The sequence below is a fragment of the Schistocerca cancellata genome, chromosome 7, assembly GCF_023864275.1.
Source record: "Schistocerca cancellata isolate TAMUIC-IGC-003103 chromosome 7, iqSchCanc2.1, whole genome shotgun sequence".
In the NCBI taxonomy this organism is placed as follows: domain Eukaryota; kingdom Metazoa; phylum Arthropoda; class Insecta; order Orthoptera; family Acrididae; genus Schistocerca; species Schistocerca cancellata.
Window position 1 is genome coordinate 589,623,044 of NC_064632.1, and position 19,971 is coordinate 589,643,014.

At 39.0% G+C, this 19,971-nt stretch overlaps 1 protein-coding gene across 1 annotated transcript in view; it reads left to right on the plus strand.

The window, feature by feature from the left end:
- Positions 1-19,971, plus strand: part of LOC126092611 (serine/threonine-protein phosphatase 2A 65 kDa regulatory subunit A alpha isoform) — a 99,497-nt gene that overhangs the window by 46,154 nt on the left and 33,372 nt on the right. The window contains exons 5-7 of the mRNA XM_049908313.1: positions 6,293-6,451; positions 7,372-7,643; positions 16,851-16,968. Coding sequence (XP_049764270.1) covers positions 6,293-6,451; positions 7,372-7,643; positions 16,851-16,968 — 549 coding nt within the window. The remainder of the gene's footprint in view (positions 1-6,292; positions 6,452-7,371; positions 7,644-16,850; positions 16,969-19,971) is intronic.

The following is a 19,971-nucleotide window of genomic DNA, read 5'->3' on the forward strand; positions in this document are numbered from 1 at the left end:
GCTGACATAATATAGGGGCACAGGTTGTGTGTGGGTGTGTGTGTGTGTGTGTGTGTGTGTGTGTGTGTGTGTGTGTGTGTGTGTGGGTGGGTGTGTGTGGGTGGGTGTGGGTGTGGGTGTGTGTGTGTGTGTGTGTAAACATTCGATACAGTAGTAAGTACATAAAAGAAGAATTTGAGTAAATGTTAATTGGAAAGTTGAACTACAAGAGCACACTTGGAACACTTGAAGTCTTTGCAAGTATAAATAAAACATTTGACCTGATGGAAAATTTACTGCTCAGCCCTGATTTTTGATTTAGTATATTCTTTCACCTAATCTTGACAGCAAGTAGTGCATCATAGCTGTCTGGAAACACATTTTCTGCTGTTCCATCTGTGCTTAAACTACAAAACAACAGTAAGAGCCAGGTTGTAGTCAAATGTAGCTAAGTGACAGACTTAGTTCATGCAGTGACTGGGTTCACGTACAGCTTCGATAATGTGGTACTTTACACTCTTCATGATCAGGAGAAAATAACTTTTAAATTGTTCATGTTGGTGCATGTTCGTTCTTGTGCTGCTTGAATCGGATAATCTGACATACAAATAAGATTTTCATTCATAAATTTACAAAATTTTCAGTGTTGAGTGCCATATTAGTATGTATTCCACATATACATATAATATAATAATATGGTGGAAAATACCAATATTACGGTTACTATATTCAGCTTGACAAATTATGAAATTGCTTCACTATCCACTACTCGTGACAGGCAGTTGTGTTTTCATTGTGAATATTATCAAGCCAGTTTTGCTGAACTTCTAAGAATGTTGGACATAATTTGAAAGAAATAATCACACTTTGGAAACCTAAACATTGTCTGTTTGGAAACATACAGTTGTCATGTGAAGAGGGATAGTAAATTCAACAAACTTAAAATTCATGTCGTCATTGACATGTTATTAGTAATTCACTAAATCAGTATACTGTGACTTACGTATGTTTTATTTTCATAGTGAAACCCAATTTCAAAATTTTTTTGATTTTAGAAATCTGATCTCTTATTCTACACAGTTCATTCACAACAAACAAAAATAAGAAAAAAGTGTACCATATTTACCCAAGTAAAAGGCAATCATGAATATAAGATAACTCCCATTTTTTAAGTGTCTCCTCAAGAAAAATTTTGTTTTAACATATTCAGATTAATCAGAATTACCATCCGTGTTACCGACACTAAGTATCTGCCTAAGATGTCAGCATTATATCTTTTTTAAACGCAGAAGAAATAAAATAATACGAGATGGTTTACAGTAATTTTTATCTCCACTACATTTTTGCTTACAAAGTCTGTCATTTGTGGTATCAGTATTTTATCATTGTCATCCTATTAGCACAGTTGTGAAATTTATACCTTCGTTGTGACAAACCTCTCGCCATTTCTTCCAAATACGTTGCAATATGAGCTGCTTATAGTGGAACCTGAGACCGCAGTTCTTTCTTACTGAATACTTATCAGATGTCAGTTCTATACTGATGTGAAAATGTTACAATGTTTCTTGCTTTGAAACCCATTGTCTGCCCGCCGTTCTCTCATTGAGTGCGCAGAAACAGCAGCTGGCACACCCCATTTCATACCAGTTACACCTCATGGTGAGCATCACCAACATTGTTGTGTAAGTACACCATTATACCCTGTCTAGAATTTTACCTTCTCCGGCATAAATGTATACTGTTGTTGTGTATTTGTCCAATTTTAAAGCACTTCAGATGGATTCAGCCAAACAGCAGCAGTATAGGTTTCAATTGTTGACAGCATGACATAATTTGCTGGCTATTCACGAATCTCCTCCTCACACCCATCCTAGTTCTCAACCAAGCTGGTGTTGCTGTTCCCCCTCTAAGCCTTCTGTAATGCTATCCTTAGCAACTGTGAAACATGGACTAATATCTTCTAGGGTACAGGTCATACATAACAGCACAAACTAATACATAAATAAGATTGCAATCACAATGCAGTAAAATTCTCAAACTTTCTTCATTCCATGCTCTTGTGACAGCTGTTGGTAATATCTCCACATCAGGAATTGTTGCTATAATTTATTGTCTTGGTAACAGTTATAGTCAGCTTCATATGATTTCTTAAGACATTTAATTCTGAATTCATTTTCTTTCATGTTTGTTCTGAATGTCCCAGTCTGTTCTAATGCTGATGAAAAAGTATTAATGTTTTTACCCGGTATTTTAATACATGAACAGTGACTGCATTTCTTATTTGCAACGAACTTGACTCGTAATCAAATAAAACATGTACTTGCGGTCAGTCGAGTAATGTTTTTTGAAGAGCAACATTTTCACCTTTCTGTATTGACTTTATTTAACAAGTATCATAAATGTTGGTTTAGAGTATCCACACATGTACGAGAACTTTTATTGCAAGCCTATTGAAATAAAGCAAGAGTTTGTAAGATAATAGCATTAAATTCTATGTTCGCCTGTGTTTAGAAAATTGTCAAATTTTAAGCAGAGCAATAGATTGCTGTGGTGTTTAGTTCATAGTCTCTTGCATATAAGTTGCACTAATGCCACGCAAGTCAAATGTCAGGTGATTGAGCAAGGTCAATACTGTATCGAGCTCTTTTGCATGTCGGGAACTTTCCAGCCTCTCCAACTTTTTCAAGTATGAGTATCATATGGCCTACCTACCGTTCTGAATTCTTCAAAATATATTTACAAGTGATCTCAATAGCCCAAGCTCCATCAGTAAATCTAAGATGACACCTATATCAATCTATTACACAATGTAAAAAGTTGACCTTGGCAGCAGTACTTTAATATGTGAATATAGGATGACCCCGTAGTTTTCAAATGACAAATTTGGAAAAAAATATTGTCTTGTGGAGTAAGTACGGCTTATTCACCTAGCTGATTGGTGTGTGGCAGATAGAAACATGTAACAGTACGAAGACATGTTATCAAGTTACCACTTTTTGTGCTGGAATACGACAATAGAGATCCAAACATAACTTTGCATGGATTTTGTGTGTGCACTTTCGTGCGCATGCGTGCGCGCTAGTGTGCGTGAGTGCGTGCATGTATGAGCACGCACGCTCTTTTCCTATGGTGATACTTTATTGTTAATACCACATTCAGATTGTTTCGAAGACCTTGGTTCTCTTTTGTTGATACACTCTATTTACACAATTGACCACACACAGGGAGAGAGAGAGAGAGAGAGAGAGAGAGAGAGAGAGAGAGAGAGAGAGAGACTGACTGATCGGCCAGACTGCGAATAACTGCGCGTTATGAGAGAAGCAGTCTGGGTGGCGAGGATGAAGAGCATGCTGGGCTGGGGAAGGGGAGGGATAACAGAGTAGGAGTTGGGGACAGTAAAGTGCTATTTGTTGGAGGGTACAGGAACATGGTGGAGACAGGGTAGGACAATTAGGTGTAGTTGGGAGCTTACACGGAAGGAGGGGGGCAAGGGTGAGGGAAAGGGAGCAGAAAAGGAGAAAATGGATGTGTTGGTGGAATAGAAGGCTGTGAGTAGTCCTCGAATGGGAGCAGGGACGGAAATGGGTGGGTGAAGGACAGTGGCAAACGAAGGTTGAGGTCAGTGGCGAGTGAATTTCCAATTAAAAAAAGCTGGTGTTGGTAGGAAGGATCCAGGTGGCATAGGTTGTGAAGTAGTCTTTGAAGTGAAGAATGTTGTGTTGGCCAACGTGCTCAACTAGTGGGTGGGTCAGATCTCTCTCTTGGCCACTGTTTGTTGGTGGCCATTCATGCGGATTCGTGACAGCTTGTTGTTTGTCATACACATGTAGAACACATCGCAATGGTTGCAGCCTAGCTTGTAGATCACATGACTCCTTTCACAGGTAGCCTGGAATTTGATGGGATAAGCGATGCTTGTGACCAGACTGAAATTGGTTTTGCATCTAGGTTTATTTGTTGTGCATGTCTGCAACTCATCATCTCCACTATATGGTGAGTAATATCTATCCTTTTCATAATATTGTCATTATTCCATTCTGGATTTTCCATTGTTTGTATTTACACAATTATAAGACAAGGCTTTTTTCAAATTCATTAATGTAAAAGCACGGGGTCCTCTTGTATTCGCGAATTAAACTATTGTTGCTGAGGTCAACATTTTTACTTTGTTTAGTAGATATTTAGTGCTAGTCTTAAATTTATAGAGGTTGTCTTACATTTAGAGATGAAGCTTTGGCTGTTGAGGTCGTGTGCAGATTTATTTTGAAGATTTCGGAGGGTCAAGGCTTGGCAAACACTACCTGTCTTCCAACAAGGTTGAGATTTCCCGATACACTGAAGTCCTTAATATATTTATGACATTGCTCAATCAATCATGTGACACTGATTTGCATGGTGCAAGTGTAAGATACACAGGAGAAACTATGAACTAGCCGTACATCAATCTATTGCTCTTATTAAAATTTGAAAATTTTGTGTAACACAGGAGGAAACAGCATTAAATTCTGCCACCTTACAAACTTAATATTTGAACAGGTTTGCAATAAACATTCTCATACATATATGGATCTGTATAAAAACTTTTTTAATGCCGCTTTTTAAGTTATGATAACAATCAAATACGGAAATGTTGTCCTTCGAAAACACTTTAGTTGATTCAGAACCCAGACAAGTATTTTATTTAGTTGTGAGAGACACTTAACGATCTACTGAGTGGATTGCAGATTAGAAATTTGGTCACTGTTTATGTATTATAATAATGGGAAACAACGTTACTGACTTCTAGTCAGAATTAGAACAAGATGGTGAAATTCAGTTGAAACATGAAGGAAAATTAATACAGAATGAAATAAATTATATTAAAGTGATGATAATTGTTATTGCGAGAATAAGTTACAGTGGCAAGACCCATCATGGAATAGTACCAACAGATGTCAGTAGATCCTGGGGCGAGTGAAATTCGTAGAATGGGACTGAATTGTAATTGCGAACTTTTATTTATATATTAGTTGCTTGTGTTACGTATGACATGCACACTAGAAGATACTGTAATCTGTTTTGGGCAAGTTACTCAAGCTCAGCACTGTGGAAGGATTGGAAGGGGAATAGTAACACCAGCTTGGCTGAGAGCTACGATGATTGCAGTTAGGCTGAGCAAACAGCCAATTCCATCACGTTGCCAATCATGGGAATCTGTTCCACGCAATTTGGCTTTTTATGAATGTCTACCACATTTATACTGCAATTTTCCAGAATTCAATTGTAGCCGAAATTGTATTGACTTAAAAATTGGACAAAAGATTAACATTTCTCAGGAGATGGTAAAAGTCTAGAGAGGGGTCAGTAGTGTACTTAACACGTTTCTGCGGCAGTGTTGTCAATGCTCACGACGTACGATGGGAATGAAAGTGGTTCTGTCGGCTGCTTCTACACAGCCAATGAGAGAGTGGTAGACAGACAATATGTTTGGAAGTGAGAGACACTGTAGCATTCTCACGTCAGTATAGAAGTGAAATCCAATATGTGTTCAGAAAAAACAGTTGTGTTCTCAGGCCCAGCATAACAAAAACCTCAGAAATAGCAACATAATCAGAAGAAAGACCCAAATATTTGTCACAACAAAGATACAAATTTCACAGCTGTGCTTTGATGATTATGATTAAAAATAGTGATACCATATACTGCAGAAGGTAGAAAAGAAAATGGTCTGAAAATTAATCTAATTCATTTGTTTCTGTTTATTTTATTTCTGCTAGTATTATCAAAATGTAGATGATCAATAAATGGAAGAAGTTTAGAACAGGTATAATATTAACTTTTTGGTAGATACTTCATCAATAAAATCTTTTGTAATTTTAATTAATCAGAATATGTTAAAAATATTTTTTTTCTGAAGGAGCCTCTTAAAAAAGGAGTGCTCATCTGATACTCTAGTAAATACAGTATAACTTCAATCTCAGATTTCCCTGGAAGTTCTCCTTGATGGTGTCTACGGAACTTCATGAATCTTAAGTGCCACATGTATCAGCTACAGATATGTGGTCAATTACCTGCATTTGTGTGTGTTCGTTCATATACTCTCATTTGTGTTTGTTTTGGCACCTACCCTCGTTCGTTTGTTTGTTTGTTTTGTGTGTGTGTGTGTGTGTGTGTGTGTGTGTGTGTGTGGCCACGTACCCTTGTGTGTGCGTGTGCGGGTGCGGTCATGTACCCTAATTTATGTTTGTCATGTATATTCTAGAATTTTGTCACTGTAAACATATATCAACTCACATTTTATAATGTTTGTTAAACCTTTCTCTTATTTCCGTAGGACAGTGTCCGGCTTCTGGCTGTGGAGGCTTGCGTCAGCATTGCCACTTTACTGCAGCTGCAAGATGATGTGGAACAGCTTGTTATGCCTACCCTCCGTCAGTGCGCAGGCGATACATCGTGGAGAGTTCGTTACATGGTTGCTGACAAATTCACTGATGTATGTATGTGAAACAGAAGTGGTTTAATGTTGGAGCTTCAGTATAATGATTGTAATTGAATGCTTAGACTATAAATGTACATTGTGATATTCTCAGGCCTGCAGTGTAAGAACCATGTACTTTGGTGAAACTATTCATCATGTAACTGTTTTAAATGATAGAGGGAGACAGTTAGTATTTGGTGTTGGTGGTCCTTTACACACCATGGACATCATAATATGGAGGAGGAAGGGTGGACACATTGCCTTCTCTTCTATCCCCCATTCATCTGATGCCTTTCTGCCTGCCCCCTCTCCCTTACCCCCCACCTCCACCCCCAAATTTGTAATTCTTGGTTTCCCGTGCCCTCCCATTTGTCATTTTCTATACTTGTCTCCTCCACTTCTTTTAATGTTTTGTGCAATTATTTTATAATTGCTGTTTGGCAAATATTGACATTCTGGAATAATCGTAGCCATTACGTGATGCAGAATGTTCCTGACAGGCAGCCACAATTTGGTTTTGGGTCACTTTGTTTAGAGATTTCTAAACCCAAAGTGTGATCAGAAGATGCTGTGCATTACAAACATTGTCTTTTATAGTTCTCATGCAAGACTTACTTGAAGGATGCAAATCTTTGATAGTACATGCTTAGATAATCATACATTGGTGAATGGGAAAGTGTTGCAGATTTTAGAAGGCAATACCCTGTGTAACAGCTGTCTTAACGATAGTCATAATTAATCTCATTTACTAACATTGGTATCACTGTGGTTAATGATAGTCAAAATTGTATCACATGTATTGCCGCTGTGCATACAGTGGGGCTTATTAATCGCTGTATAGGAAAGGCCACTCTTTGTGTACATGAATGACAGTACTCATACTGTGTGGTGTCAGTGTCTCAATTAATTCTTTTTTTTTTCCCCCCTGTTCATAGCTTCAGAAAGCTGTGGGTCCAGAGATCACAAAAACAGATCTTGTGCCAGCATTTCAGCTTTTGTTAAAAGACTCTGAAGCAGAAGTACGTGCTGCTGCTGCTCACAAGGTGCGAGATTTTTGCCAGAATTTGGATCCATACCAGCAAGAAACCATAATTATGAACTCCATCCTCCCATATGTAAAGGAACTAGTTGCAGATCCAAACCAGCATGTAAAGTCCGCACTTGCATCTGTAATTATGGGGCTTAGTCCTATTTTGGGCAAACACAAGTGAGTACTACTACTAAAGAATAAAATTTCAGACTCCATGTATGTATTAAAGAATATTGTCTTAATGTTACACACTATAATACTAATGTCTGTATGCAAGCATTTTATTTTATTATATTCTTTGCTCGTGTGATAAAAAAATTGATTTTGTTTTGTTGGACCTTAGCTTCACAGTAATTGAGGCTCTCCTTCTGCCCTCCAGTAAGCAAAAAACACAGGGACAAGAGATATACAAGGGTGGATTGGAAAGTAATGTATAATAATTTTTTTCTCCGCTGGTATTGCAGCTGGAATGTTTAGATTTCATGATGAAGTTTGTGCCAGAGGATATTTTGTTTTCATGTGCAGCTCTAGTGAGAGAAATCAGAAATAGAAAATAAACACGATGTGCACGTTACCGTCGTCAACTTAGGAAGAGCAGCAGATACACCTGGCTGGCCAACACTTTTGGGACAGATGTGGAAGCAGTCCTCAGATAGCTGTACTCCAACCGAATGGACTTCTAAGAACAGTGCTTATTGAAACTGGTACTGAGATGGGAGAAATATGTTGAGAATATTGTTGACCGTGTAAAAAAATAGGTAAAATTATTGTGCATTACTTCCCAATCTTTCCTCATATGAAGAACTGTGCAAGCTTAATATTCTTGATATATTGTCTGCAACAGGAGAATAATATCCTTGAATTAGCACAGAACTTACATAGTTATTACAATCAGAAACGACTTCCTGACAGTTAAATCTATACTCAATGTTAACAAATTTCTCTTCTTCAGAAATGCTTTCCTTGCCATTGCCAGTCTACATTTTATATCCTCTCTACTTCGACCATCATCAGTTATTTTGCTCCCCAAATAGCAAAACTCCTTTACTACTTTAAGTGTCTCATTTCCTAATCTAATTCCCTCAACAACAAACGATTTAATTCGACTACATTCCATTATCCTCGTTTTGCTTTTTCTGATGTTCATCTTATACCCTCCTTTCAAGACACTGTCCATTCCGTTCAACTGCTCTTCCAGGTCCTTTGCTGTCTCTGACAGAATTACAGTATCATTGCCGAACCTCAAAGTTTTTATTTCTTGTCTGTGGATTTTAATTCCTACTCCGAATTTTTCTTTTGTTTCCTTTACTGCTTGCTCAATATACAGATTGAATAACATCGATGATAGGCTACAACCCTGTCTCACTCCCTTCCCAACTACTGCTTCCCTTTCGTGCCCCTCGACTCTTATAACTGCCTCCTGGTTTCTGTACAAATTGCAAATAGCTTTTCGCTCCCTGTATTTTACCCCTGCCACCTTCAGAAATTGGAAGAGAGGATTCCAGTCAACATTGTCAAAAGCTTTCTCTAAGTCTACAAATGCTAGAAACGTAGGTTTGCCTTTCCTTAATCTGTCTTCTAAAGATAAGTCATAGGGTCAGTATTGCCTCACGTGTTCAAACATTTCTACGGAATCCAAACTGATCTTCTCTGAAGTCTGCTTCTACCAGTTTTTCCATTCATCTGTAAAGAATTCGTGTTAGTATTTTGCAGCGGTGACCTATTAAACTGATAGTTCAGTAATATTCACATCTGTCAACACCTACTTTCTTTTGGATTGGAATTATTATTTTCTTCTTGAAGTCTAAGGGTATTCACGTGTCTCATACATCTTGCTCATCAGATGGTAGAGTTTTGTCAGGACTGGCTCTCCCAAGGCCATCAGTAGTTCTAATGGAATGTTGTCTACTCCCGGGACCTTGTTTCAACTCAGATCTTTCAGTGCTCTTTCAAACTCTTCACGCAGTATCGTATCTCCCATTTCATCTTCATCTACATCCTCTTCCGTTACCATAATATTGTCCTCAAGTATGTTGCCCTTGTATAGACCTACTATATTTCCTTTCACCTTTCTGCTTTCCCTTCTTTGCTTAGAACTGGGTTTCCATCTGAGCTCTTGATATTCATGCAAGTGGTTCTCTTTTCTCCAGAGGTCTCTCTAATTTTCCTGTAGGCTGTATCTATCTTACCCCTAGAGATACATGCCTCTACATCCTTACAATTGTCCTCTAGCCATCTCTGCTTAGCCATTTTGCACTTCCTGTCGATTTCATTTTTTTGCCTGCTTCATTTGCTGAATTTTTGTATTTTCTCCTTTCATCAGTTAAATTCAATATCTCTTCTGTTACCGAAGCATTTCTACTAGCCCTTGTCTTTTCACGTACTTGATCCTCTGCTGCCTTTACAATTTCATGTCTCAAAGCTACCCATTCTTCTTCTACTGTATTTCTTTCCCTCATTCTTGTCAATTGTTCCCTAATGCTCTCTCTGAAACTCTCTACAACCTCTGGTTCTTTCAGTTTATCCACATCACATCTCCTTAAATTCCCACCTTTCGCAGTTTTAATCCACAGTTCATAACATATAGATTGTTGTCAGAGTCTACATCTGCCCTGGAAATGTCTTACAATTTAAAACCTGGTGCCTAAATCTCTGTCTCACCATTATATAATCTATCTGATACCTTCCAGTATTGCCAGGCCTCTTCCATGTATACAACCTTCTTTCATGGTTCTTGAACCCAGTGTTACTATGATTAAGTTATGCTCTGTGCAAAATTCTACCAGGCAGCTTCTTCTTTCATTCCTTACCACTTTCCATATTCACCTACTACGTTACCTTCTCTTACTATTCCTATTACCGAATTCCAGTCACCCATGACTATTAAATTTTCGCCTCCCTTTACTATCTGTATAATCTATTTTATCTCGTCATACATTATCAATCTCTTCGTCATCTGCAGAGCTAGTTGGCGTATAAACTTGTTACTACTGTAGTAGGCGTGGGCTTCGTGTCTATCTTGGCCACAATAATGCGTTCACTATGCTGTTTGTAGTAGCTTACCTCCTATTTTTTCATTCATTATTAAACCTACTCCTGCATTACCCCTATTTGATTTTGTATTTATAACCCTGTATTCACCAGACCAAAAGTCTTGTTCCTCCTGCCACCGAACTTCACTAATTCCCACTGTATCTAACTTTAACCTATCAATTTCCCTTTTTAAATTTTCTAACCTACCTGCCTGATTAAGGGATCAGACATTCTACGCTTCAATCTGTTGAACGCCAGTTTTCTTTCTCCTGATAACAACGTCCTCCTGAGTAGTCCCCGCCCGGGTATCCAAATGGGTGACTATTTTACCTCCGGAATATTTTACCCAAGAGGACACCATCACCATTTATCCATACAGTAAAGCTGCGTGCCCTCGGGAAAAATTACGGCTGTAGTTTCCCCTTGCTTTCAGCTGTTCGCAGTACCAGCACAGCATGGCCATTTTGGTTAGTGTTACAAGGCCAGATCAGTCAATCATCCAGACTGTTGCCCCTGCAACTACTGTAAAGGCTGCTGCCCCTCTTCAGAAACCACACGTTTGTCTGGCCTCTCAACAGATGCCCCTCCATTGTGGTTGCACCTACGGTACGGCTATCTGTATCGCTGAGTCACACAAGGTCCACGGTTCATGGGGGTATTCAAGTTTAGTGCAATGTTACGTATGTTGCAGTAAATAAATAAAATTGTTAACATTTCATTTATTCATTCTTAAATCCAGAATTTGTTTTGTGCTGTTAGAGATAAATCCCACTGGATGAAATGAATTCAGTAAACATTTTGTTAAAATGAAATAACTTTTCTTCTAGACTAATTCCATAGCAATAGACAATGTGCTTGTAGTCATATTCTAAGTGGTGTCCTGGGAGTCTGTGATTGTCATGTAGATGAGAAGCTGATTGTCCTGTTCTATGCTAATATCTTTTGAATAAACCTCCACTGCCACCTCATACTTTCAGGTAGTTACAAAAGTTCAAAGTGTTTCCAAATGTAAAGCACTATCTTGTAGTGTAACTACCAGCACATTGTTGTAAAAGCAATAATGCTTTAGACTGAGTGGGTAGCGCTGTGGTTTGTTTTGCCATTGCTATTTTTCTAGTGAAAACTGTATTACGAATGAAATAAAAAAGAGCATACACAGTTGTGCTGTCACTCATTGCAACAAGGCCCACAAAACACACAAGTAACAATAAAGTTAAGGCTTATGCCCACAAATGTCTTACAGAAGTAAGAAGTCAGTAATGATGTACCAGTTGTTTGATCACAGTGCCTCCCATCAGGGCAGACATGATTTTTACTATGAAAGAGGAAAGTATGAAACTACCTCACTGCATTTTGGAATATGCAGTATACACACTATGACGCAAGACTTCCCCAGACATCTGTGGAACTCATGATGTGTGCGCAAAACAACCGTCACTGACCTGGAATTAGTCAGTCTGAATAAAACCTGACTGCCAGATCAGGATCCAATTTGGGAGGAAAACTATACTTTTTCTGGAAGAGAAAGGACATTGGCAATCCCAGACAACACTGTTTTGCCTTTTCAATTCCTAAGGTCTGCCACTGGAAGCCCAGTTAGAATCTTGGACCACATTTTGACTTTACTTTAGTCAACTAGCAGTTATACTGAGCAGTGATAATAGCAGTGACACTGATAGCTGTATATGCTCCAACACTGACCTCGATTGTGAACTCGAAGGATCAGTTCTAACCCTGCGGTCCATCTTTGCATTCTATGTGACTTCAATGCCCATTTCAGATGTGATTCTGCTGCTTGGCCACACTACCTAGGCAAGAATGGAGTGAACAGGATGAATGATAAGTTTATGGCTTCTTGAATGTTGTGCCAAGTCCCAACCATATCTCACTAACATGTACTTTAAAGGGAAGATGGGGCATAAGGATTCCTGGGTGCACTCCCTCAAAATTTTGGAATCAACGAACTGTAGAAATATTTGGTTATGTAGTTCGGGAAGAAGTTGACACCTGGGACCTAAATGCAGCCATCACTGAAGACTGGCTGAAAATAAAGTCCATTCTTACCGTTAACGACCGGTACTGTGTTTGGTACTTTGAAAGCTAAATCCTTGGAGTGGTACCTTGAGAATAGTGATGCAGTAATGTCTTGAAATCCCTTCTTTTATTCTAAGCATAAGACAGCTGTCAACTGGCACTCAAACTCTTGCACACTTCGTGTAGGGATCTAAGCAGAGCAAAGACTGTCATTCAGCACACATTCTGTAACTGCATTAACACGTACAAGAAACTTTGCATAAGTATGCAGAAGTGTGTCGATGCTGGAAATATCAGTGGTGTGTATTTGGGTATCAAAACTGCTATCAGGCCTATACCTACTGCCACAGTTAAGATCATCAGTGGAACAGTTATCACAAATTGTAATTGACAATTGCAGGTATGGGTGGCGCACTGTGGCTACCTCTGTTCACATCAGGTCAACATCAGCCCAAAAACAATAGGATCAATTCGTCAACTGTAAGCTTGCCATGAGCTGGAGGCCGTGCCTCCTAAGGAACAGCTTCAGAGAGGTGTTTCGCAGCTTATGTTTGGCAAATGCCCTACTAAAGATAACATCCACACAGAACTTACGAAACTGACTCCGCTCTTCCCAGTGCTTTGCAACCTTTTATTGAAATGTTGGGTTGAGGGTACCATGTTCCATGAAATGTGTGATGCTGTCATCACTCTATGTAGGTAAAGGCTACTGTGGAATTCTACTACTGAGTATCATTGGGAAAACTTTCGCCCATGTGGCACTAGGCATACTGGAGAAGCTTTTCGGTCTTGTATACAATGAATCCCAATGTGAGTTTTGTGCTCAGTGATCTACTACCAAAGTGAGCTTCACACTCAAAGAAATTCAGGAAAAATGCTGCAAGCAGAAGACCCCATTGTTCATTGGTTTTATTGACCTAAATTAGGCATTTGACGTAGTCGACATGGAGGGACTGTATGCTATGCTAGTGTAGATAGGGAGTCTTTCAAAACGCTCAAAAGATGATCAGGACTTTTCATGGCAATATGGAGTGTGGTGTGATATTTGGAGGAAGTACATCAGATGCTTTTCTTGTGCAAAGAGCAGTTCATCAAGGCTGTGTTCTGACCCCTACCTTGTGTGGTATATTCTTTTGTTGCTTCTCAAAGCAGCTTTCAGCAAAACAAACCTGGGTATCCATTTATATACCAGGGCTGATTGGGGAAGTTTACATCATCTCGTTACTCAGGTCCAAGGGCCACCGTGAGGACTTATTTGTAAGTAATTTTTTATTCACTGATGATGTGGCATTCATAGCACATACTCAAGTTGACTTTCTGAGGCTTATGGACAAGTTTGCTGCTGTGTGGAAGCTCTACTTCATGTCTGTGAATGTAAAAAAGACTGTGATTATGGTGCAAGGATGCACAGATGTCCCTGCCATAAGATTAGATGGCTCCTTCTTGAATGTAGTCCACAAATCTGCTACCTTGATGTGCTGGTCTGAGAAGTTATTTCTGTTGATGATGAAATAAACACAAGAATTGGCAAAGTTGCAAACACTTTCGAGAAGCTCCTTCAAAGAGTATGGGGCAACAAACACCTTAAAGTGACCACAAAAATGTTTGTCTGTGAAGCATGTGTGGTGAGCACCCTCTTGTGTGGTACTGAGATCTGGACATCATGCACCAAACAGAATGTAAACTCAACAATTTCCATCTGCAGTGCTTAAGGAACATTTCAGGCATAAAATGGAGGGACCACATCAGAAATGAGGTGGCCTCGAATGCTGTGAAGCTACTGAGCAATGCCGCCACTCATAAGGAACGTCTTCTGTGAGGCTAAGACAGTTGCATGATATGGACCACTCTCGTCTTCCCCGACACACACAACTTGGTGGGATTGCACATACCAAGAGCCCCTTGGAAGACCTTTAAAGATTGTGACAAGTGCGACATGAATGAATTTAAAGTGGATTACGGCCAATGGGAGGAGCTTGCTGAAGACAACAGCAGGTGCAGAAAACTCGTAAAGGGTGGCACAAGTTTCACGACAGCAATTGGCTCAACAATCTGTGAAATGAAATGAGCATGTAGACGAGCTTATCTTACTCCTCTTTTGTATGGTTTATGCCTGCCCCAACTGTGGGCACCAATTGGGCTCTCTTGTTGGACTCCGGAGTTGCCAAAGTGCTTGTGTAATGCTACTTGATTCATCCATTAGGAAATATAGGTAATTGATTATTGCATCTCCATTGTCTGAATGACTGAATAAATTGTAAATTATTTAATTGGGTAGGTAAAAAATCTACTCACCAAGCGGCAGCAGAACACACACATAAAAGATTGTTGTGATTGACAAGCTTTCGGAGCTAGTGGCTCCTGCAGGCAGAAGCATTGAAGGGGAAGGAAAAGGTTTGGTGAGGTGTAGGAAAAGGGGTAGATTTCGAGAAAGTTACTCAGGACCACAGGTACTGTACGGTACGGTAAGTCTCACCTGACTCGTGGTTCTGGATGACTTTCCCAAAATCTACCCCTTTTCCTAAGACACCTCCAGTCCTTTTCCTTCACCCTTCTTCCTTCCCCATCAATCCTTTTGCCTGAAGGAGGAGCCTCTGGCTCTGAAAGCTTGCCAATCACATCAGTCTTTCATGTGCGTATTCTGACGCCATTTGGTTAGTAAATTTTTTACGTATCCAATTGAATACATTGTTAGTTTCATTATATTTTTGCAAGTATCATTTAAAGTAACATCACTGTTGTTTGTTAATATGTGCAGTGCATCTGGTGCAAACATTTTCTTTTCTTCACCCCCCCCCCTCCCCCGCCCTCCATTCTGCTTGTGAGAGCAGGGCTGGCTCTATTGTGTTTCTTCATGCTTTTTGATAATTGTTGTAAAAGGTAAATGTATGAAACTTCAAAAGACAGTAAAACCGAAATGTACAGTGTTCTGCTACTTTGAGCAATCTCATTCTATTTTTAACCCTGGTATTATACATCACTTCCAGCTTGATAATGAGAGCAGTAGTTATTTTAAAATGTACCAGGGCTTATGCTTATGATTGGAATAAAAATATACTGGGGAATATCAGCATGGTCACTGCTTAGTGTAACAGAATTGAGGTATGTAGTACTACTGTCTCCTTGGTGATGTTATTGTGTACTGACCAATGGTAGCATATTAGCTGGGAGTGGCCAATGTGTTAAATTTATATCTGCCTTGGTCATGCTGCAATATTGTGAAATACTGCCACTGACCATTCCCACTGGGTCACAAAACTTCCTTTTGCTGATTCCACCTGAAACTGTCTCCAGTACTTTACTTGCTGTCCTTGAATATAACAGAAATTTTGAGATGGATGGAACAACAAGGATGAGTGGAGGATACTTGCAGAAAATATGGAGGGGTCCTTCTATACTTAACCTTCCTCGTCCCTATTATAGAGGTTTGACTCAGCCCATGCTGGAAATTTCCTGACTGCTGCACCAACCTTATGAGGATAATGTCTTCCCATTGTTAGTAGTTGGCAATTTTCACTCATGGCAGTGAGAAATGCCAAAGGGATGAAAATAACTTGATTGATTTAATATTACATCATTCTTCGTCAAGTATCAACCTTTTCCAGAAGTATATTCTAACAAGTTACGTTGCTCTCTTTCAAGTATCAACCCCTCCCAGAAGTATAGTCTCACATCTTCACAGCAGTAAACTGTAAGGGATTATTTGATCACTCTTTTGATCCATTCTCTTCTTTCTGTATAATGTGGTAGGATATAGGCATTTTGACAATCTTAGCAGCTGCCCATATAACAATAAAAATTAACTTTTTCTTTCTTAAGTGTCTTGGTTCTTTGTAGTTAATTGCTCTGTGTATGCTCTGTTAAAGACTTGTGCAAGTGATGGCCAACTAGTATTTGAGGATCGAACTTTCTCTATGTACTGTGCCAAGGAATGCTACGGGGCTTGCTACTGGATGGTTGAATTAATCTAGACCATGTGATATTACTACTGGTTTTATTTGCAATTTAAGTTGTTAGATGAAACTTAACTGATTTATTTTGAATAAAATTTACTATTTTATCAAATTAATTTTTTTTTTTTTGTAAGTTTCTATGTTTTCAGGTTGAAGCTAAACTTCCTCACCTGCTTTCATTATTAGTAATAACTACTAGAATTTTTTAAATTTTGTGTGCACCAGACGTTATTCTTAATTTTTTGGTAGCAATTTAATTTAGCAATTAATTCTTTGTGGCTTTATAAGTGTTGAGTCTTTAAAGTAATTGTTTTTTTTTTTTTTTTTTTTTTTTTTTTTTTTTTTTTTTTTTTTTCCATTTCAGCACGATAGAGCATCTCCTTCCGTTGTTCTTATCACAACTTAAGGATGAATGTTCAGAAGTGAGACTCAATATTATTTCAAATTTGGATTGTGTGAATGAAGTTATTGGTATTCAGCAGGTAAGAATAAAATTATTATTTTATTAACCTTAAAATATGTTGTATGAAGTTATTTTGTAGTAGAGTTGCTTGCTGTTTAGCGGGGAGAAAGCGAGCTACTATCTCTAAGCCAACAAAGCCACTGACCTCGTTATTTGGCAGAAAAAAGACTTACGATTTAATATACACACTTATGTGTCAGTTGTACTGATGTATCTGTAAATACAGTCGTCTTCATGGTAGCCAGGAAATTGTTCATGGAATACCATCACACACTTCATAGCATAGGTAGTAAGCTAAAGATGAGAGAGAGAGAGAGAGAGAGAGAGAGAGAGAGAGCGTGAGCGCGCTTGCGCGCGCGCACACACACACACACACACACACACACACACACACACACACACACACACACAAAAGATTCACTGTTATAGAGATTATACAATGCAGGCTTTCATGGCCAGTATTTGCATCCCTTGAGGTTTTTCTAATATGGACTTTGTTTCAAGGCCTATTTCCGTACCTGTTGTTGTTTCGTCTGCTTAATGCTGTTGCCTAGTTTCTTAATGCCGGGGAAATCATCAGAGGCCACAAAGACATGGATAGCCATTTCAGACCTATACTTGCTCAGCAAGAGGAACTGTTTAAGGATGCTGGAATTCCAAAGCACAAAAACAACTTTTACAAAAAATGACTACTTAAACTGGACAACTTGTGGCATGGGCAGTGCTGAATAAAGCAAACAGCTAAAACTCTTCCTGACTACAAGCTCCATAACACACACTGGCATGATTCCACAATCTTTGGCAGCAGTCCAATGATGTGGACTGACCTGTGTGTGGATATATGTAAACAGTTCAGCTTGCTGAGCTTGTTTAAGTTTGAAAATGCCATCTGAGCCTTTATACAAGATGTATACGCCCCGGGAGATCCGGGAAAAACTCGGGAATTTTTTCATCAGGAAGAAAACTGGGAAAAACATGGGAATTTTTTAGAATTCCAGGAATTATACAGTGTTTTAGTTTTCAATTAAATTTTTGTAATTTTGATTGCTAACAACTGATTGTCTAAAAAAGAATATTACTCTATCCCACTACTGCAGAATTATATTGTAGCAATAAAACATAAATGAGAGGAAAAAAAATAAAGTAAAACACAAGTTGCAAAGGAAATGCGCCATTCACAATGAAACAAACTGCACACGCAAGCGTCTGCCAACAGAAAAATGTGCTAAAGGCGTTCGGACGAAAAACTATGCAGTACTTCATAACAGCAAACTGCTTGCGATGAGCGTGACATCACAATTGTTTACGTTAGCTTCGTTAGAGCAGATGCCAACCGGCTCGTGCTCCTGCGCAGTTGACCACGTATGAACAGTACATTCTCCCGCTTCTGGCTACTTGAAGTGTGGCTGTTGGGCGTATCGGCTGTAGCAAGCAGTCAGATGCTACGCGTAAAAAATTTTGTGGCACGTGTGCTGCTTCCTCTTCGTTTACAGCTATCACGTCAAATAAAAACAAAATGGTTTTCTGTGGCCAGGAGCCATCAGATGAATTAAAATAGATTCACATAATTATGGAAGGCTAAAATATGTTACTCGTTTCAGTTTTTTTGGTTTTATTTTATTTCCAGGTTTTCAGCAGTCAAGCATTAATCACCTTGCAGAATGGTGAAGTTCGTCGGTTTGCTAAAGAAATTTGGCTGTTATTAATCTTTTGAGCTGAGGCAGTCAATTTATTTGAAACTAAATCTTTCGTTCCAGGCTATTGGCTAGTTTCAGCTGTTTGCTGGATTTCAAGTGCTTTTTTTTCATCTTCTGACACGTATGGCATTATTGATAATAAGGAACCAAACATGAGATAATGCAATATTGGTACTCCAAGAAAAAGTTCAAGCCAGTGCATGAAACCTTAACCCTTCGAAGGATTGACAAGTTTTACAGCTCCGAGGAAAAGTATCCTGCACGTAACAAGGAAAAAGTGTATTTTTAACCCGGAAAAATCCGGGAATTTTTTTGCCTTGTCCACGTATACACCCTGTTATAGCCTCTGACGACATCTTCAGCTTTAGGAGACGAAATGTGAGGCACAGACCATAGCCTAATGCCCATAAAAGAAAATTCTCCAGGCACCCAAACAAAGATTTTATTTATTGAGAGACACTGCTGAACATCTCTTCCATTCATATAGTGGAGTTTTCAATCCGGCCTATTTGTATTTCATTGTGAATTGGCCAGATCATATTATCTTTATGGGACATGAAGATAAAACTTTAATGGTGAGAGTGGTATTGGTAGCTGTTGTTGTTTTAAGGAGATGCATTGTTTGAAGGGGACTCAGGCTGTGAGTGAAGATTGCCTTTAAGATTTTAAATATACGAGACCAGAAGATTTGTAAAAAGAGAGTCCACTCAGAAGAGATGTAAGAAATAGTTAAAGTGAAGTAGAGGACAAGGTATTCAGAAGTCTAGAATTAGTGAACAGAATAATTTGGGAGATAAGAGATTTGGGAGAAAAAATGGCAGCAGTGTATAGTGTAAACCTGCATTTATGTTTTCAGAATTAACATTTTTGCACTGTTGGACATTTTTATCGCACTCTTCAAATGTCCTACATTTTTATCGCACTCTTCAAATGTCCTACTTCCCCTGTTGTAATTCACACCCTCTTTTCTGTTATCATAATTATAAATTTCCCACTGTTTACACAAGCTTCAGTATCTACAGGGGTGGCAATGGCACTTCACTACGTGATGGGGATGGATACTTCACTGGGCCAGTGGTGGTTCAGTGACTGCCAGGTAACAAAACCCTGCGAGATGGAAACAAACTTGTCATGCTAGTCGATCTACGGGAAGTAATGTGTCCAAACCCTTGTAGAGATGAGCACAGGAAGAATTTGGTGTGCGACTAGAGAGGGCGACTAATGCCTGAGCGATTGGCACAACACACGACGTGATATGCTAGGTGATGATCCATAGTGATGGAACACCAAGTAAGCACTAGCCCACCTGGACTACTGCTACCAAC